The 21,891-nt window shown below is 39.3% G+C and overlaps 1 protein-coding gene across 3 annotated transcripts in view; it reads right to left on the reverse strand.

Annotated features, from left to right (window-relative positions):
* PTPN9 (protein tyrosine phosphatase non-receptor type 9) overlaps window positions 1–21,891 on the reverse strand; it is a 70,691-nt gene that overhangs the window by 25,459 nt on the left and 23,341 nt on the right. For all 3 annotated transcript variants that reach the window (XR_015149815.1, XM_086363896.1, XM_086363897.1), the window contains exons 2-5: window positions 13,280–13,423; window positions 10,888–10,977; window positions 10,044–10,168; window positions 4,841–4,946 (exon numbers count right to left, since the gene is read on the reverse strand). Coding sequence is in view for 2 of the 3 variants with exons in the window: in XM_086363896.1 (XP_086220022.1) it covers window positions 4,841–4,946; window positions 10,044–10,168; window positions 10,888–10,977; window positions 13,280–13,423 (465 nt within the window). In the remaining variant the exon portion in view is untranslated. The remainder of the gene's footprint in view (window positions 1–4,840; window positions 4,947–10,043; window positions 10,169–10,887; window positions 10,978–13,279; window positions 13,424–21,891) is intronic.

Here is a 21,891-nt window from a genome sequence, read left to right on the forward strand (position 1 = left end):
GAATTATAAGTAATAGCTCTGTACTTACTGGAGAAGGCAATGGCAACCCACTCCAGTACTCCTGCCCGGAGAATCCCATGGATGGAGGAGCCTGGTAGGCTGCAGTCCATGGGGTCGCTGGGAGTCGGACACGACTGAGTGACTTCACTTTGACTTTTCACTTTCATGCATTGGAGAAGGAAATGGCAACCCACTCCAGTGTTCTTGCCTGGAGAATCCCAGGGATGGGGGAGCCTGGTGGGCTACTGTCTATGGGGTCGCACAGAGTCGGACACGACTGAAGCGACTTAGCAGCAGCAGCAGCTGTACTTATTAGTTGTATTACCTTCAGCAAGTTCTTGTATTTTCTAGGCCTAAGTTTCTAGATCTATAAAATGGGTACAATAATAGTAATAGCCATCACAACTCACAGGAATGATATCAGGATTAATTGAGGATTAAATGATATCAGGATTAATTAATTTAAACATGAAGTTAGAACTATATTCAAAACATTCAGTAAGTGTTAACAAATATTACTTTATAAGTGCCAGCATTAATAAATTTTCTGAACATTCATGTACTTTTAGTCATGTATTTCTCTTTTTTTTAACTCACTCATTTATTTTTACTGTCGGCTGCACTTCATCTTCTTTGCTGCAGCGTGTGGGCTTTCTCTCATTGCAGCAAGTAGGGCTACTCTCCAGTTGTGGTGCGCGGGATCTAGAGCGCTGCCAGTAGCCGTGGTGCACGGGCTCAGTTTCCCCACAGCATGTGCAATCCTCCTGAACCAGGGATCGAACCTGTGTGCCCTGCATTAGCCGGCAGACTCTTAACCACTGGACCACCAGGAAGTCCCAGTCATGTGTTTCATAATCAGAAAAATAAACATTTATTCTTTGGGCTAGACAAATTCCACATTGTCTAGTAAAGGTAAATTTCACACTGCATGGTTTAAATGGTTCATCTAAAACAATAGTTAAGAGTCCATATGATGGCTACTAAAATAGGTTATGACATTTTAAAATTTAAAACAAGGATTACTCCTAAGAAAGTTACCAAGATGGGGAAAATCTATTCAGAGCAACTTACGAAGTCATAGATTATTTATACTTTTATTCTAGTGTCACAGTAACTATTGGAAATTAATTCACACTGAATAGAAATCTAAAGTGTGAGACTGTGCATTAAAGACAAACTTCTATTTATAACTTTCATAAGAATGAGGATGGTAGGGGACTGCATTTAAAATTTTATCTATTCCCAATGATGGAGCAACAAGTCACTAAAGAGAACATATAGATATATGGATTTTAAGGCAACCAAACTTCTATTTCATTGTTTGAATTTATATAACAAAACATCTACAGTATTTTTATTATTTTGCAGCAAATAAAGGAGGACATACAAACAGCAAAAAAACATCTGAAGAAAAACATATCATGTTTTTAAGGAGTTCAAACAACAAAAAAAGGATACTATTATTTTAAAATTCTATATTCAAAAAAGGAGAAAAATTATAGAATTCAGTAGTGGGACAGTTAAAGGAAACAGATACTCTTATTTGTTGGTGACAATGTATATTTCTTTTCCATTTTTATCAAGGGTAACCTAGTGATGTATAAGAGAGACACAAGAATATTCATAATCTTTAGCCAAATAATCCAACTCTCAGAAATATCTTCTTAAAATAATTTAAGAGAAAGAGTGAAAATAATCATCATAGTATTATTAAACCTGAAAATCTGAGTAATACAGAAAGGTGGTTAGATAGTTAAAGTGTCTATGATATATTAACTTACCAAGTTATTGTGACTCTATTAAAACTGATAAGTAGAAGGCCTATGTTGTGGAAAGGAGAGGCTATTTAGTATGCAGAACTGGAAAAAAAAATAGCTATCCATATGGAAAAAAAGTCAGATTCCTACATCTCATACCATATTCGAAAATCAACTCCAGATGGATTAAGGTCTTAAATGACAAAAACAAAATTTTAAACTTTTAAAAGAAAATAGCTCCTCAAAAAATTAAATGTAGAATCACCATATGATCTAACAATTCCACGTGTAGGCATACACACCGAAGAATTGAAAGCAAGGACTCAAACAGATGCTGTAACACCAGTGTCCACAGCAGCATCATTCACAATAGCCAAAGCGTGGAAACAACCCAACTGTCATTTGACAAATGAATGGATTAACAACACAAGGTATATACATATGATAGAATATTATTCAGCCTTAAGAAGGAATGAAATTCTGATACATGCTCCAATACGGATGAATCTTTAAAATATCAGGCTAAGTGAAATAAAACAGACACAAAGGGCAAATATTGCATGACTCCATTTACACGAGGACCTAGAATAGGCAAATTCATAGAGACAGAAAGTAGAAGAGAGGTCACCGGGGACTGTGGGGCAGAGTGGGGATATACTGTTTAATGAGCACTGAGTTTCTGTGTGGGATGATGAACAGTTCTGAAAATGGATAGTGGTAAAGGGTTACATTGTGAATGTACTTAATGCTACTGAACTGTACACTCAAAATTGTTAACAACAGTAACCATAAGATTGTGTATAAGTGTGTATTTTATCACAATAAAAAATTAATGCATATGGTGCAATCAGTGGTAGAGCAGTAAAAAAACAAATATTTAATATTATTTTTCTGACTTTAGAATAGGGAAGGACTTATGATGCAAAATGTATTAAGCAGAAATTAAACACAGACACATTTAACCATATTAAAATGAAGAACTTTTGTTAGTCAAAAGGACTCTACAAAAAGTGAAAAAGCAAGCTATAAACTGAGTATATGTGTGTATATGTACATACATGTGTATGTATGTATATAGATGTGTATGTATGTACATATACAAGTGTGTGTGTGTGTTAGTTGCTCAGTTGTGTCTGACTCTTTGCGACCCCATAGCCTGTAGCCCACCAGGCGCCTCTATCCATGAGATTCTCCAGGCAAGAATACTGGAGTGGGTTGCCATGCCTTCGTCCAGGGGATGTTTCCGACCCAGGGATTAAACCCAGGTATCCTGCATTGCAGGCAGATTCTTTACCCTCTGAGCTACCAGAGAAGCCTGACATACACACAAAGAGATTAGTACTAATACATAAACAACTACATAAATGGATGATAGGAAAATGGGTAAAAGTCATAAATAGGCACTGTGCAGAAGAAAACATAAATGGCCAATAAATATATGAAGAGATACTTAATCTCACTAATAAAAGAGATTTTGAGTTATACCACAAGATACCATTTTATACCTGTTGATTGGGAAAAATTAAGAAGTACAACACTATCATGTATTGGAAAGGATGTGGAAAATTTACACATAGCAGGTAGGCACAACCATTTTGGAAAACAATTAAACACTATCTTATAAAACTGAATCTTCCCAGGCCTTATGACCCAGTAACTCTACTCCTAGATGTATACTCTAGAGCATTTTCAGTGGGGGTGGTATCACCCCCAGAGGGTGAAATTAGTTCTGAGAAGACTGGGAATGGGAAAAATGGTCCAAACAGACCTGCTCTCTTTGCACACAAAGCACAGATACACATTCTGCCTTAGAGATATTCTCCCACACACTCACCAGAAGACATGTATAAGAATGTTCGCGGCAGCACTGTTTCTAATATTAATAGCAAAAATCATAAAACCACCCAAGGAGCCATCAATAGAAGTGGATAAACAAAATGGTATATTCACCAATGGATGAGGAATTAAAAGGCATGAATCCTTCAACCATCAATTAAAAAGGAATGAATATCAGCTACAAACCACACTAGCAATTTTAGCAACACAGTGATGAGTGTAAAAATGTAAGTCCCAGTGAACAACATGCATTATAATATTCTCTTTCTATAATTTCTGCTGTAAAGCTGTAGTAGTAAATGAACACTTCTAAACATCCAGTTCCACAATACTCCCAAGTGAGGTACTAGAACAAAGACTACACAGACTCCTGGGTGAATGTTTTTCCCACTGCAGGTTGTCATGCAGCGGGTCCTGAAATCAATTTAGTAAGTCACGACTAACACTTTAGAAATATGATATAGAATAGAATAATCAAAATGACTATACAGAGCAAAGGTAAAGTTTGTTTTATGAAGCATTTTTGTTTTATAAATATGTACACAAAGATCTATACACCTATATCCTTGGATTCTGAAATCTAAACATCTCTGAAACCACTGGTTTCTATTGTTAGTTTGGTGCAAAAATCCATGCGACAGCAAACTCTGACCTGAAATTTCACAGGTTATTTATGACCTTTGTTCTTCTCCACTCATTATGAATAATACATTTCATTGCAGAAATACTTGATACTAGAGAGACATACATACCACATTATCTTTTAAAGTTCAAAATATTACATAACACTCTGGACCTAAGAGTTTGAGATAAGAGAATAAGAAACTATCTCTGTATATAACTTTATATGTATGTGTAGACTTAGTGTACATATACCTTTGTGAACTAAATTGCAATGGAAAACATGGTTCCGACTAGACTAAGACAAAAAGTCTGAAAATCACTGGCTAGGTTACATTTTTCACAGACAATGACCATCCCTAACCTTCATTAATTTTTATTCTATAAAACTCCAAGAAAGAGACATCCCACCTTTACAACTCATTGTTCCTGTGCATTTTAATTCCTCCCACTTTACTTTTAAGACTGTTTTTTATTCTGAGGAAGCAGGTATTGGTCATCATTTACAGGTGACCTTTACATTGAACATAATTCTGAAGCTTACATCATTCCTAAACCTCACAAAGAATAGAAAAAAGTAGCCACTGAAGGAGGGTTGAAAGGGTCCTCCCACAGCCCTTCCTTACCTTTAGCAAGTTTAGGACTTTCTTGCCAAGATCCAGCTCAAAGTTGGTGTAATTAGAACCGCACATGTCATAGATAAACACCAGTCCATTCCTCTGAGTTTCAAAGCTGTAAACCAATCATTGAACAAAAATATTTATAAGTAATAAGATGGATGAGGCAGATTGAAAACCTGGCTCAAAAACAAAGAACACAGACAGTGTGTGTGGGACTGAAATAACAGCCTTCCCTGAACACCGGCCTTACAAAGAATTTATAATAAGAAATACATATTTGTACTTTGACCCTGTTTCCTGGCACAATTCCTAAAACTTGGAATTTCCTAGGAAAGCAAGGAAGGTATCCACTGCTATATGAACGAGGTGACCCTTGGAATGCTCTTAGGACATCTAAGGATGCGGGCTGTTTGCCAGAGGAACCAACCACGTGATTAGAAAGGGTTGGAACTTCTAGTCCCACCCTCCCACACCCAGGAAGAGGACTGGCACTGGGACTGAGCTCAGTCACCAATGGCCAATGATTTAATCAATCATGCCTTGTAATGAATGAAGCCTCCAGAAAATGCCAAAAGGATATGATTTTGGAGAATTTCCCGGTTGATGAACACATGAACACACGCAGATGAACACATGTAGCCCTTTCAGAGAGGGCATGGAAGCTCCATGCCCCTTTCCCCATACCTTTACCTCCATGCATCTCTCCTGCATCTCTATGCAGGAGACCCGGATTCGATCCCTGGGTTGGCAAGATCCCCTGGAGAAGGAAATGGCAACCCACTCCAGTACTCTTGCCTGGAGAATTCCATGGACGGAGGAGCCTGGTAGGCTATAGTCCATGGGGTTGCAAAGACTCAGACATGACTGAGCGACTTCCTCTCAGAGAGGGCATGGAAGCTCCATGCCCCTTTCCCCAAACCTTCCCTCTATGCATCTCTTCCATTTGCTGCTGCTAAGTTGTTTCAGTCGTGTCCGACTCTGTGCGACCCCACAGACAGCAGCCCACCAGGCTCCCCCGTCCCCCGGATTCTCCAGGCAAGAACACTGGAGTGGGTTGCCATTTCCTTCTCCAATGCGTGAAAGTGAAGTTGCTCGGTCGTGCAGACTCTTAGTGACCCCATGGACTGCAGCCTACCAGGCTCCTCTGTCCATGGGATTTTCCAGGCAAGAGTACTGGAGTGGGGTGCCATCTCTTCCATTTGGCTCTTCCTAAATTATACCCTCTTATAATAAACTGGTAACATATTAAGTACAATGTTTGAGTTCTATAAACTGCTCCAGCAAATTAATCAAACCCAAGGAGGGGGCATTGGACCCTTTGATCTATGATCAGAAGCAGAGATGACAACCTGGACTTGCCACTGGCGTCTGAAGGGACAGTCTTTTCGGACTGAACCCTTAACTTGTGTAATCTGAGGCTATCTCCAGTTACATAGTGTCAGAGTCGAGTTGAACTGCCAAATGCCCAGTTGGTGGGGGAGAACTGCTTGATACTACGGAGGAAGAAGCCCACATGTTGGAAATTGAATTATACTTATTGATGCATATTTATCCAGATTCATCAAGTACCAAACTCATAGTCTGAGAATGTTCCAGAGCATCTAGGTTATCAAAATTTGAACTGTTTTCTCCTTTATTTCTGAATCTGACTATCCAAATTCTGTACCATACTATGTTTAACTCAAAAACTTTTCTCTTCCATGAAAGTCTCCCTGATAATTGTCACCAAATGTACTACCATCATTCACATCCCTCGAAGCCCCACAAATCTTTCTGTGGATTTTTCTAGTGTCTCTTAATATACTCCAATTTTGTATAGCAATCTCATTCTCTCCTAGAGGGCAAAAACATGTTTTGTTCACCTCATTACCCTCCACAGTCCACAGCACAGTCCTTGCAAATATAATGAATGGTCACAGAATTGTAATTCAGTGGGCTCGAAGCCCATCACTAAGAAAACACTGTGGGTCTATGAAAAACTGTAAAACAAAATTCTAAACTCAATGATGATGTATTTATCTCTGATGACTTTAATGAAGGAAGAGAAAAACCTACTAATGGTCTTTGGGAGGCATCTTAAAAAGTAGATAAAGAGCTGGTGGGCCTATTCCCAGATTGAAGTTAGGGACAAAAAATATCACTTGGTCCAATCTTCTTAATTCCTAAAGTTGCACTCTTCCACCAAGCCCGATCTTCACCTGCTTCTGATCTGCACACCTACATGACTGTTAGAAATAAACTATTTGATTGGACTATTCACAGATGAGAGCAATAGTTTTCACATGTATTGACATTCAAGAAAACTTTTTGATACAAAACAAATTCCTGAAATCAGGAATCTCAATGTTACTTTGTATCCTTATTTTTTGTTTCTGGCATTACCTCCTGGAAACCTCCATAACTTCATCCTTTCAACATAATACGAGACAGAAGCACCTATCCATGAAGTAGCACTTCAAAAATCTCTGAAGTAGAACCAAGTTTCTATACGGACTTAATTTCAAATGGCCCCTCACATGTTAAAGTGAGAGCTATATCTTGTCTCCTTTTTTCACGACCCCAGAGAGACTAATTTACCAAGATCAAAGATGCTGTGTTAAATGAGTGGCCCAGCATTGAGAAGACCACCCACATCTAGAGATTTCGATTCTCTCCACAGGCTCAATAAGGGCCAAACCAGAAGAATTACAGGTTTCCCCCTCATAGCTCCAGCCCGTGGCAGGGGATTGAAACAAAGAGAAATCAGCACCAGAGAAAACAGAATTTAATAAAAGAAGTTATAGTGCATAATGATGCAGATTCTATATTCCTAGACCTGAAACTGCTCATCCTTTGAAGTCATATGAAATACAAATGCAATAGCATTTTTACTTCCCTGGGTACAGAATATAAGGTTCATTATTCAACAACAACGCTAATTCCCTACTAAGAATAACTGCTTCCCTACCCTATTGAGACTGATTCCTGAACTAGGATATAACTGGGAACACCAAGAAGACTACTGCTGCCCCTGACATTTGCTTCAAAATAATCAAAAGTAAAAGGGTGGGTGCTGCTGCTGCTAAGTCGCTTCAGTCGTGTCCGACTCTGTGCGACTCCATAGACGGCAGTCCACCAGGCTTCCCCGTCCCCGGGGATTCTCCAGGCAAGAACACTGGAGTGGGTTGCCATTTCCTTCTCCAATGCATGAAAGTGAGAAGTGAAAGTGAAGTCGCTCAGTCATGTCCAACTCTTATCGACCCCATGGACTGCAGCCTACCGGGCTCCTCCATCCATGGGATTTTCCAGGCAAGAGTACTGGAGTGGGTTGCCATTGCCTTCTCCAAAAGGGTGGGTGAGGAGCTATCAACAAAACAAGACTGGTTTCAGATCACTGTGAAAGAAGATGAATGATAGGCATGTGAAAGTTGATATGATTTGCTCTCCACCATGGGGATTTAGGAATTTTCCATCATATGATGCTGATAAGAAGGTTCCCTGCCCTCCTAGAGCTTACCACCCAGTGGTAGGTTAAAAAAAAAAAGCATAAGATAAATGACATCATAAAGCTATGTATAATTAAATACAAAATGATTGGTATTAGTAATAACTGCTATTAAAGTCAGAGTAGAAAGAATTTTATGACTAGTTGGAGGGGTGAGGGAGCCAGGCACAGAAATGGGCCTTCACAGAAGGGCAAGATTTAGTGAAGAGGGTTTCCTCCTCTTCCAAGGTAACAAAGGAAAACAAAAGTTTCTACTCACTGGTAGAATATTTCATTTAGGGGAAGAAAAGGGCTCACATTTATTTAGCCTACATGCACCCTCTGAAAAACGAGGAGTCACTGAGGATTTTTAAGAAAGTGATGGAGATCATGAGAACAAAGTTTTAATTACGTTTACCTTTGTGGTATTCCTATGGGATTCAATACTCTCACTGGAAAAAGCAAGCTTTGGTCACTGTCATGCCTGTATGAAAGCTCTGACTCTAAGCTGCTCAAAGAGGAAGCCAATGCTAAATTTCCGGTAAAAGAGCCTTCCACTCAACCCCCTGAGGTAAAGAAACATTTCAAAGGGAGTTATAGTTCAGAAATTATGTCTGAAGAACAATCATAAGAAAGAAGAACTGAGAAATCCTTTCTCCTTAGTAACTTCTCGTTTTTAGAATAATGCTGTGGGTGTGGTTTGGATATATCTCCCCCTGAACACCACCAGCAGAAGCTAAGTACATGAAAGTAATAATAACAAGGCAGGAGCAAAGTGAACTAGACACAGAGCCCCACCTCAGAAAATCCTTCGGCTATCCCCATCCTCTAAGTACAGAAGTATGACTAAGGTGCTTAGATGCCTCTCACTATCTCCAGTCTCAGCCCTCGATATATGACTTCTAAGCCAGAGGACCAGTGAATGACGCTGGGAGCAATAAGGAGCCACACTGTAAATGGTGGGCACGAGGGAAAAAAGGATGTAAGAGAGAAAGATGACATAGTAGGAGTACAGATAGTTCTGACCAAGAGTGAAGAAACCAGGGTCTTAGACTTAGTTCAGTCAATATGTGATGACTGTAAAAAAGCCACAAAACTTCCTGGGGCCTAAGTTTCTTTGTCCATAGAACAGTAAAAATACTATTTACCTAAGAGCAGGAATGGAGACATGACCCAAGCTGGTTCTTTTGGCTTATAGAGGAGCCTGGTGGGCCACAGTCCACGGGATTGCAAAGAATCAGACACGACTGAGCGACTGAACACACAGCACACTATTTATAAAGATGATTCTGCTTAACTTATGCTCTTGGACTCCTCTCTCCTGAATGCTGATTCTTAAAATCCTCAGCATTATTCCACTTTTACAGATAAAGAAACTGAGGCTCCAGACGGTTTTGAAAATCAACACCAGGGGAGAATGGTCAGAAAGAACCAGCACAGGTCATCTTACCTTCACACTCTTTCAATAAGTAATTCTCAGTACACTAAGAATGGCTAGTTAATTAGCTTTCTTAGCTTCTGTTACCCTGAAATAGAGCCAAGCAGGTAAGGATGCAGAATACTCATCATCTTGATAGTACCTGGAAACACGCCAAGCCCTTAAGGACATGGAGTGTTTTCTATTCATAGCACTGCCTAAGGCACATCCTAGGAGCACGGTGAATGTACTGCTGAGTTTAATCAAATCAAACACTGTCACTTTCCCATCTGGATGTAGAACACCCAAAAGATAATGTCCAAGCTCACCTATCCACAGCTCTGTCCAGCAAGTAAAACAGAGCCTGAAGTACCACATGCTGGACTGACTTGTGGGGATGATGTAATCTGGCAGTGAAGAGGGCGATAGAGGCTCCTGTTGGGTCCCGAACATTCTAGAGCAAACAAAACAAGAAATATTTAGATATCAAATAGAAAAATCACAGAAATCACTAAGGCTTCTTATAGGCTGGACAAAGGTTTGCCATAAAGAGCACAGATGCTGAAAATACTTCTCTGACTTGCATCAATTGCTCCAGAAAAGGAAAAAAACTTTTTAATCATCCCATGTCTGACTCTCAGCACTCCCAGGATCATATTCCTATGGAAGGAAAAAACTATGTTCTCTTAACTCTTCAAGTACAGAGAAATTAAATTAAACAATGGTCTATATTGGCTGCCTAGCTAATTTCCCAGGCAGGATAGTGAAGAAAAAGCAACAGGAGAAAACCATAGAATACGACCATGGTTTCCACGCTCTGCCTTAAAAGTACCACTGGACACTTACCTGAAAGGCTGTGGTCTCTAAGTGGAGAGAACTTACGTTAAATAAGGAAGGACAGGGCTCTGACACGCTGTATACAACTCCCAAAGGTCCTGACTGACCTTAATGGACCAGTGAGGAAACTTTTCTAAAACTACTAAACAACTGAGTTTCAATTTTTTCAATTATTACTAGAATAATTTTATGCCAAACTTCACAGCTGTTTTACATCTATTCCCCACTATTAAGACTCTAGATTCAGGATAAGACATCTAGGAACAAAGTCCAAAGAGAATAATAGCTACAAAAGGAAATAAAGAGATGTTACAAGAGGGTTTCATAAATACTCACTAAGATGGTGAATTTTCCACTAAGGATCTCAGAACGGAGAGGTTCCTCATGAGGTTTCAGCTTCACAATGCCCTCCTTCCTTCGTGTTTCCTAAAAATAAAACAAGCAAGATAAATTAATATAAAAATACTGTATGACAGCTTTATGTAACCACCAAATCTCACAGATAAGGGATTTTAGAAATCAGCTTATTGAAACATGAATTCCTTTGTAACCTTCCTCTAGGCCAACTGTTAGCAGAATTCTTGTCTAATGCTACCTTATCAGCCCCTCAGAGCTTAGGATCTTTCCTTTGAATGAGTGATAAGCTTAACCCTGAAGACCAATCAATATATATCAATCATTAGAGTACAAAGCTAAACTTCTTAAACATGCAGCAGCACTGATACTAAAATATGCACCTAAACTGCCTGGAAGCATATATCCTAACACCTCATCCAGGCTTAGGCTTCTTCTGTCTTAAACAGGACCCATCCCCCCACTTAGTATCCTCTGCAACAATAGCTACCATGATTTCATTTTAATTCATCTTCACAGCCACATTCTTTAAGCTCACCCTCAGCTCCCTCAACACTCATTCCATCACATTCTCATTTCCTCCCAGTCTAACCATACCACCCAGAGCTCCTGCCCCAGTGACCAGGACCTTCCAGTCACTGAATCCAGTGCGCATCTTTAGTCCTCCTTTTAATAAGGTTGACCACTCACATTCTCTTTTTCCTAAGAGATTCTCTATTTTTTATTAAAAAAAAAAAAAATACTCTCTTGGTTTTTCTATTTCTTCAGCTACTCCTTCTAAGAGTCTTTTGTGGGCTTTTTATCATTCATTTGTTCACTCATTTCACTCACTGACTCATTCATTCATTCTGCCAATATTTGTAGAGCAACTATTATGTGCCGGGCCCTGAACTAAGTGTTAAGAACACTGTGGTGAATACAACAAACTAGGTCTTTGTTCACATTCTTCCCCAATTCATCCCCAAATCAAATTCAAATGCCTGCAGAGGCAAGGCAGCAAGTGAAGATAGTATGCATGCTGGAATCACAGGAGAGTGCGTGCCTTCCCTAAACCATGAAAATTTAACTTTAACAAACACTAGTGAGAAAAAAGCAAAAAGTATGAAATGAGGTTCTGCTCTACACATATCCCTACTCCTCACTCTCTCCCCAGATGCCCACCCCCATTCTCATGGCTCCAATATTTAGCTGCAATATTCTACTGTGGTCACTCTGAAGTCTCTACTTCCAGTCCAGCCTTCTTTCCCAAACCCTAGACTCATATCCCAACTGCTTGGAGGACATGTCTATTTGGCTATCCCACTGGCACTTCAACCTTAACATGGCCAAACTGAACTCACGGCCTACTCTGTTCACATACCCATACCCCTTCAGTGTCTCTTAATTAGTAAATGCCGCCACCATTTACCACCCTGTTGCCCAACTCAGAGACCTGGAATCCACCACTCCCCTTTCCTCACACACCAATTTAAGTAACTTATTCTATCAATTTCACTTCTAGAATCTACCCACTTTTTCTCTATTCCCACTAACACTATGCTTAATGACATGATTCCTAATAAGTACAGCAGCCTTCTAATGGATCTGTCTCCGCTATAGCCTTTCTGATCCATCCTCTAAAGCACAGTGAAAAAAATCTTTCCAGAAAGCATGTTTGATCAACACATTTTACTGTTTATACTGTCAATGAATTTCTCTGCCCTTAAGAAAAAGCAGATACTCTCTGATCTGGCCTTGTTTACCTCTGTTGCTCAATCTCCTGCCATACTCCCACCCCTACTGAGCATTTCCGCTCAGCTCAATTTCCCTCTTGCCACTAGGCATCTGAACTTGCTGTTCTCTCTGCCATACTCCCCCACTGTCCGATTCCTACTCACTCTTCTTACTTTAGAAGTCATTTCCTTCAGGAAAGCTTCCTTGAGTCTCCTAACTAAATTTTCTTTCCACGGAACACAGTTTTGTTCTATCATAGCTTTTCTGTAATTATTTGCTTACTCTCTCTTTCTAAACAGTAATCTCTGCATCTAGAACATAGTAGGTATATAATAAATAACTGTTGAATAAATGAATATTGAACAAGATGATCCATAAAATGGGTGTAAGTGAGCTTTAGTCTTAAACTCATAAACTAATCCCAGTGCCTCTTATCCCCCTCTCCTTTTTTTTTTTTTTTTAATTTGTTTAGGGAGAGTCTAAATATCTTCAGAAGGATTTTCTGACTTCAAGGTAGGGCTCTTGGATACTGCTCCACTTCTTCTTCTTTTTTTTTTTTTTATGGGAGTGGGGAGAAACACCATGTGTACAGACTGGCAGAGACAACAGCAACATAAACAGCCCCAGTGCCACACAGCAAGTCCATCTCTGAGCTACGTACTCTGTAGGAGTGAAACAACTCAATAGCGCGAAGCACATCAAACTTCCGGGCCATGAGGAATTTGACGGCCACATTCCAAGAGAGGGGGGATACGTTGTACTGAACTGTCCACTTGTTAATCTCTTCAAGAAACTGCTTGGTGGCCTGTTTGAAAAAGAAAATAAAGAATAATTATCAGAGAATATATTTACAGAAACAAAAAAATAAACAAGAAAAAAAAAAAAACTTTCTCCAAGCCCAAGCAAGTTTGAACCCCAAGGCAGCAGGGAAAAACAAAAGTTGGAAACAGATCTGAAATCAGAAATGATTACAATTCATACAATTCAATGAGGCCAGAAGTCAGAGCCAGGTTCAGAGAGCAGGGCTTACTTAGCACAAGGATATATGAAGAAATAATGAGGGGGGAGAGCAAAGTTCCCAAATAAGATGCAAATTACTGGCCCCAGAGCAAAAAAATAAGCAGAGTTTTTTTTTGTTTGTTTTTAAGGCTAAAAAAGAAGTAAAGGGCCCCTCTGAAGGGTTACTGCATAATGCACAGGGCAGTAAAGCAGTCTCAGCTGCTGTTTTGGTCCCATAAGCTGGTCACACACAGTAAAACAATTAGAAAATGGTTTTGGCTTTGGAATTAGCAATACTGTTGAGAGCAGCAAAACGATTACGAAGAATTTAATGAATCTAAAGGCCAACTGCTCTTTGCACTGACTGACCTCACAGGACCTCTCTATGCTTCATACAGCAGCCCTCAAAGCTGGACCCTGGCCACAGGGTCATTAGCAGCTCCTCTGGATAGCGGTTGGAGGGAGGGAAGTGAAGGTGGAGAGCCTGCTACTGGGGGAAGGGTGGGAAAGTTTCATTCTCATGGTTTAATCCCAAACCGACAGGATGCCTACCTCCATAATTGTTGCTGTTTTTTAATCCACGTTCTTTTATCCTGCCTCACCCTGCTTCTCCTTATGTTTTAACCAGTCTCTGCTCTAGCCAAACCACCCTTCTTTTCTTCATTTTAGAACAGGATTTACATCAGGATTTTTTGGCTTGCATATTTTAAATTGCCAAACACTTCCTACATTGCTGTTTGGTCCCTTCCAACCAGAAACTTCTCTCACATATGGATCCAAAATGTGATCAACTTGATGAGAATTCTGAGATTTAATTGATCAATCAACCCCACAGTTAAGATGTATTAATTAAACTATTATGCATTTAACTATTTGTTAACACCTAAAGGCCAACTGTTGTGCTACATATAAGGAATGCAAAAATGAGGTTTGTTTCAAGAGGTATAAGACCAACCTACTATGTGACCATGGTCTCTAATTTTTCAGTTCAAAAATAGGGGAGAAAGGGTAACAGCAATGACCTGTTCAGAGTCTTGGCAACAAGTTCTACCTTGCAAATACAATCCAAATTGCTACATACGTGTTTAAACAAATAGCAAACTAGAGTCCCGGAAGAGTCAGCAATAGCTCATACCACAGCCCCCATTTCTAGGAAAGGAAAAAGGCACTTTACAAAGTGGAGCAAAATCTAAGAGGCCTGGGGCTGCATCTGAGCTTTAGAACCCTGCAGCTGAGGCAATATACCTCACATCAGCTAGAAAAGGAGGAAACCAGCAAAACTAATCAGACAAAGTGCATAAATAGAAAGAGCCAAGAAATAAAGGCTATGAAGAAAAGCTTTTACAATCACTTTGGCTCAGAACCACTTGAAGTCAGACCAGAGAAATGAGTCTCAGAGAAGACAATAGGACAAACTTAGAATGCTCCACCAGAAAACAATTGGAGTTGCCTCTGTGGGATGAGTGGTCAGCATCAGAATGAGGAAAGACGGAAGAGAAACTGGAGCATAAAGATCCCAGAGACAAAACTTCAGGAAAACTGGAAGGTTCCAGGAGATTTTGTAAAGGCTATTTGTTTAACATATCATCTTTTAAAGCCAGCACTTTTGGACGTCTCCAAAGCTGCCTGTAGAATAAAACACCAGAATAACAGAATATATTTTTCCTCCTTTTCTAATAAAAACAATAAACAGATAAATCAATATCCAGGTAGGAGGGGAAAATATAGTTAGATGACCAGGAGGTAATATGAATCACCTGTTAGTATGATTGTTTTTTATTTCTTATATCCCAATGAACTGACTCATTGGAAAAGACCCTGATGGTGAGAAAGACTAAGCCCAAGAGGAAAGGGGACGACAGAGGATGAGATGGTTGTATGGCATCACCAACTCAATGGACATGAGTTTGAGCAAACTCCGGGAGACAGAGATGGACAGAGAAGCCTGGCATGCTGCAGTTCACGCGAAGAGTCGCCAAGAGTTGGACATGACCTAGTAACTGAACAACAACAACAACAACAAGAGACATAAGGTTTCACACACCTCCTTCAAGGTACATATTGGCTTCCTTCTTATTAGACTAAGTTCCTTCAGGTTCTTGATGTCGTGTAGCTCCCAAGAGCTGCCGCCTTGAGCTGACCTCTGTTCCCTGCTGGTCAGGATGTTATTCTTGGCTTTAAGCACGGGAACAATTCCTCCAGATTTGGCCTGACTAGGCTTTGCATGAAGAGAGTCCAGTGTCCGATAAACAGAGATGTGGTATTCACAGATACAAATACACACATACACCACCTGTTATGTTCAGCCTCGGATTCACTCTCCTGTATCCCCACTCCTCTGGAGAAAGAGATGAACCTCTTACAGAAGCTAGAAAGGATGACCTTTCAACAACAGCCTCTCTCCAAACAGTTAATCAGATCTTTAACAGCATCTCTCCAGATAGTTATCAGATCTCTTCCTCTGTTTAAACAAGGATTTGGCACAACCACTAAGGATAGACTAATTTGTGGTTCTGTTTGTTACCAGAAAAACAAGACCCAGATATTTTAATGAGCAGTACACTCTTCAGAAGGGATCACTGAAATTCCAGAAATTAATACTCAGTATATTTCCTGGTGAAAGAATGAACTAACCAAAAGGTCAATCACAGCTTACAAAATACTTCAGCTCAAGGTCAATGGTTTGAATCTATCTAGGCTTATAAGTAACCACAAGTTGTTAACATCTGGCGACTAAGGAGTGGTCACAGTTCAAACAGCCTTGGTCTTCCTCTGGGAAAAGGTCTGAACTGATGTGCAGAAAAACTAACCTTACCACTTATAACCTTCCTCAATCAACTTGTTCAGCATAGGCAAATTTGTTTCAGCATAGTCAAAGCTTATTGTAGGGGAATTCCCTGGTGGTCCAGTGGCTGGGATTTCGTGTTCCCAGTGCAAGAGGCCTTAGGTTCAATCTTTGGTTGGGGAGCTAGATGCCACATATTGCAATTAAGACCTGGTATAGCCAAATTTTTTAAAAAAGCTTACTGTAATTATATACTTCTCTCTGAGTCTCTATTTCCTCATGAAAGGATAAGGCTTGAATAAGACAATGGATAGGAAGCATTCACCACAGTACCTGGTCCTTGATAGGTAGTCTCTGAATGGATGTTCATTCTTTTTTTTCTTACTCCAGTCATTTCACACTAAAACTTCTTTCAACAGAGATAGAGCCCCTCAAAATCAAGTAACCACTGTTGCTTCTCGTTAGCCTGCAGCAATTCAATCTCTCTAATCCTTTTTATCCAAAAGCATAAATTTAAATTGGAAATTTCCAATACGTGTTCAACTGCAAGACAAAAGTCTTGAAAGGAGCAACTTATCCTCATTCAGGGCTCTGTGACAACATAGAAAAAGCCAGATCCAGAGGTATTTATACCCTTGCTCCCAACTCTAAATGCTTTTGTCCCTACACTGGCAGCTCTGGAGATTAACACTGCCATCCTGAGCACAAATCCTTTTCAACAGCATCAAACTGACTTGAGAGTATTTCTCATCATAATACAGGAACAACTTTGTGCAGGGCAAACACGTGCACTGAAGCAAAAAAAAAAAAAAAAAAAAGGCATTGAATACCTAAATAAGAAAAGTGATTCAATATAAGACTCAGTGTCTGCCTTTCACCAATTGTGAGGTTACCTCTGTATTTTGGCAAATATGCCATTTTCCCATTAATTTCAGTGACAAACGCATTAGTAAATTTACCTTCCTCTTTTGCCTGTTTTCCCACCTTTCCTTCATTGTGAATTGTCTGTTAATCCCTTTAGTCCATATAAATCTGCCGGGAAACAGAATCTGAACTAAAATACACTAGATTGCTTTAATGCAACAAGGTGAAGCCTGTTGAATTTTCAAACTAAAAACTACCATCTTCCCTTTAGCCCTCTGTTATTGTGTCAAACAGGGAAATAAACCTAGTCTCTTTGAAATTAGTATTTACTGGTTACTCTCAAATACTTTCATTTTATCAGGAAAATTTTGCCTTTTCTTAAAATGTGATTTTAAAAGAGCCAGTGTTTCCTTAAACAGGGTTTTACTGCTTCTTGAAAGGAAAAAGTTCTAAGAACAACTTCTGATTTTATCATGTTATGAAATAAGGTAATAAAGAAAATCTGCAAAAAAAGGGAAAAGGTCAATCAAAATCCAGCTGTTCTCGTGTATTTAATAATTTAAAAGTTAAAATCAACAGAAAAATACTACTAAATATATATACTTTTTTAAGTTTATGTCCCTACAACCACCTCACTCTGCCCCCCCACCCCCCAACACACACACACATTTTGGGGAGAGGCAAGAAGAAAGTATACACTGTGTTGGTTCAGAGACTTGTTTCCTCCCTGGCAACCTTCCATGACTAGTAGCAGGAGCATCTCTCTTCAAGGCAACAGCACAGCAGAGCTCTTTCAGGCATCCACTCATGTGGTCACTCAAGCATTTACAAGTATTTGCTGAGGAACTACTTTGTGCTAGGGGCTTCCCTCATAGCTCAGTCAGTAAAGAGTCTGACTGCAATGCAGGAGACCTGGGTTGGGATTCCTGGGTCTGGAAGATCCCCTGGAGAAGGAAATGGCAACCCACTCCAGTATTCTTGCCTGGAGAATCCCATGGACAGTGGAGCCTGGTAGGCTACAGTATCTAAGTCGCAAGAGTCAGACATGACTGAGCGACTAAGCACACACACACACACACACACACACACACACACACACACACACACTTTGTGCTAAGCAGTACAGTAGCTGTTCAGACATAACTCAGAGAGAAAAAGACCCATTCTGAGCAGGTTACAATCATTTAAACACGGAGACATGAATAGGTCAGCATCACATAGTTTAAGTTCTAAGATGTATGAACAGAGTACTGTGGGATTCAAACTCTCAGGAAAATTAAAAATAAATCTTTTTAAAAGAGTGCCTTGAAGGATGAGTAAAATTTTGCCAGGAAGAGATAAGAATTCTCATTAGAGAAAACAAAATGTGTGTAAAAGTGGACTTCCCTGGTGGTTCAGAGGCTAAGACTGCACTCCCAGTGCAGGGGGCCCAGGTTCAATCCCTGGTCAGGGGACTAGAGCCCACATGCCACAGCTAAGAATATGCATGCTGCAACTAAAAATCCCAAATGCTGCAGCAAAAACCAAAGATCCCACATGTCTCAACTAAGACCTGGTGCAGCCAGGTAAATAAAAATAAACATTTTTTTAAAATACAGTATTTTTTTAAAAAGAAAAGCAAGGCTTTTTTTTTTTTTTTAATGTGTAAAGGCTGAGTCATGATGGAATGGGGGTTACTGGGGGATACAGTGTAGCCGTGTGCCCAGTGTATATGACAGAGATTGGCAGAAGATGAGCTGACAGGGAGGCTGAGCCACACAGGAAAGGTCCGTAATTCTATACCCATGAAGGATTCAACAGAGACCTTTAAGAGAAGGGATGAAATAAGTTTAGTTCTCCTCTCCCAGCTAAAACTGACTCTTCCAGCAGTGGGGAAGCCAGACAGAAGGGAAAAACTGCAGTAGGGAGGGAAGTTCTGTTAAGTCAAGGATTGTGCTCACTCACTTGTGTCCAACTCTTTGGACCCCATGGACTGTAGCCCCCCAGGCTCCTCTTCCATGAGATTTCCCAGGCAAGAAGACTGCAGTGGGTTGCCATTTCCTCCTTGAGGGGATCTTCCCAACCCAAGGATGGAACCCACATCTGTGGCTCCCACACTGGCAGGTGGATTCTTTACCACTGAGCCACCTGGGAAGCCGAAGTCAAGGATCATATTTATTTTTATTCACTTAGCTCCTAGCACTGCGCCTGGCATAAATAAACATCTCTAATAATATCTAATAAATATGTATGAATGAGTAATGAACAAAAGAACTCTAAACAATATTAACATTTAGAGGGCAGAGGAGGAAGAACCAAGGAACTTTTAAGATTCACTTTTAGAAGTACAAATGACCACTGAGTATCAAATGTGAATGAAAAAACAAGAGTTGTGAAATATCCCCTACACACAAACATACACAATTACCTACAGACTCAGATGGTTTTTATGCTATATTCTATTAAAGCTTCATGGTACAGATAATGCTCTTGTTGTAGAAACACCAATATAATAGAGAACAAATACATCATAACCAAAGAAAACTCTTCCCAGGAATGAAAAGACAGTTTAACATAAGGACATCTACCAGAGCAATTTTCTATATAAACAGATACTAATGGAGAAAAAGTATATAACCTTCTTAAGAGATGGAGAAAATGCACCGTATAAAATTCAACACCCATTATGATTTTTTTTTTTAAACTGAGCAAACTTCCCTCTAGGGATAGAGGGATCAACTGCTGAGCTCATGTGCTGCAACGACTGAAGCCCACGAGCCTAGAGCTCGCTCCACAACGAAGGAAACCAGCACCATGAGAAGCCAGCACGCCTCAGCCAGAGGAAGCCCAAGGGCAACAAAGACCCAGTGCAGTCATGAATAAATACATAAAGAGTTAAAATAATTCTTGAAAAAAAAAGAGAAACCTGACTCATAGAGACAGGACTTTTAAGAAGAGAATACAATCCAAAAATAATCTTAAGTATATGCAGAATTTGTATACATAATCCTTGTGTATATGATACAAATGATATGTCAATTAATAGGAAAAGTGTATTATATGAATCTGTTCATACATGCATAAAGTATTTGTAGCAGAATACAACAGAAAAAAAAAACTGATAATATTGATCATCTCTGAGGAGAGGAAATGAACTGAGACTAGGAAACAAGGTAAACTATAAACTTTCACATCTTTTAAACTACATCTGGATTGAATCCAGGTCTTCCGTGTTGCAGGCAGATTCTTTACCATCTAGCCACCAGGGAAGTCCAACCTAGTCAAAAAGTAAATAAAATTTATAGATATTAAAAGATAAATAAAAAGGGATACCATTTTCTTCTGTCAACTGATGATAGTTTGCAAGACTGACATATATAGTATTGACAAGAATATGGGGGAATTCCTTGGTGGGCCAGTGATAGAACTTGGTGCTTTCACTGTGGGGACCTGGGTTCAATTCCTGGTCTGGGAACTAAGACCCAGCAAGTGGCAAAGGGCAGCCAAAAAAAAAAAAAAAGAGAGAGAGAATGTAAGAAATGAATGCTTTCACACAATGTGGCAACTATATAATTTATAACACTTTTTTAAAAAATCAATTTGGCACTTATCTAGCATAGTTCTAAATGTGCAAATCTTATGACCCACACAACCACTTCCAGGAATCCACTGTACAGAAATATAAACATGAATTGTAAAAGACAAATACACACCCAGAGTTGTTTCTAATATTTTGCCATTAGAAATAATGCTGCAATGAATACCAGACAAACGTTTATTTACTGCAGCACTGTGTCTAATGACAAAATGTTAGAAATAACCTAAATGACCAATAAATAAGGTCATGAATAAATTATGGAACGTTCACACACAGGACCACCACATACCCAAAGTACATCAGTTTTCTGTTAAAAACACTGAGACACCACAAACATGGCATCAATCTGTAAAACACAGAACCAAACACCTTTTATCCTTTTGTTCCATGCTAATACTTTTCTTTCAGAAAAAAAAAAGGAAAAATATATATGAATTTCAAATCGATCCAAAATAGTTCTATTTGTTTACTTAAATTACTACCAATGTTACTTAAATTATACTATAATTACTGCCACCAAAAACTTTCTTAAAATGAAAAAAAGATCCTCCAATGGCAGCCTGACCAAATTCCTAACCAAAAATTTCTAACCAAAAAAAAAACATGGTTAGAAATGAAAACCAAATCTGTGCAGCCATTCCAAACTATAAGTGGTCCTCATTTTAAATGCAATAACTGAACTTTTCATTTATTTTTTAAAAAGAAAAATACATAACTTTTTCCCATAGAAAAGTGAACTTACCACAGATCAATTAACCAAGTAAAAAGCTGTTAACATCTCAGTGATTTATCAAAAAGTGGAAACAGTGACAGATTTTATTTTATTGGGCTCCAAATTCACTTCAGACAGTGACTGCAGCCACAAAATTAAAAGACACTTGCTCCTTGGAAGAAAAGCTATGACAAACCTAGACAGTGTATTAAAAAGCAGAGATATCACTTTGCTGACAAAGGTCCCTACAGTCAAAGCTATGATTTTTCCAGTATGTACAGATGTGGGAGTTGGACCATAAAGAAGACTGAGCGCCAAAGAATTGATGCTTCTGAA

Source organism: Bos grunniens, chromosome 21 (assembly GCF_055505025.1).
Source record: "Bos grunniens cultivar Pamir isolate PY7600 chromosome 21, Bosgru_T2T1.0, whole genome shotgun sequence".
Lineage (NCBI taxonomy): Eukaryota > Metazoa > Chordata > Mammalia > Artiodactyla > Bovidae > Bos > Bos grunniens.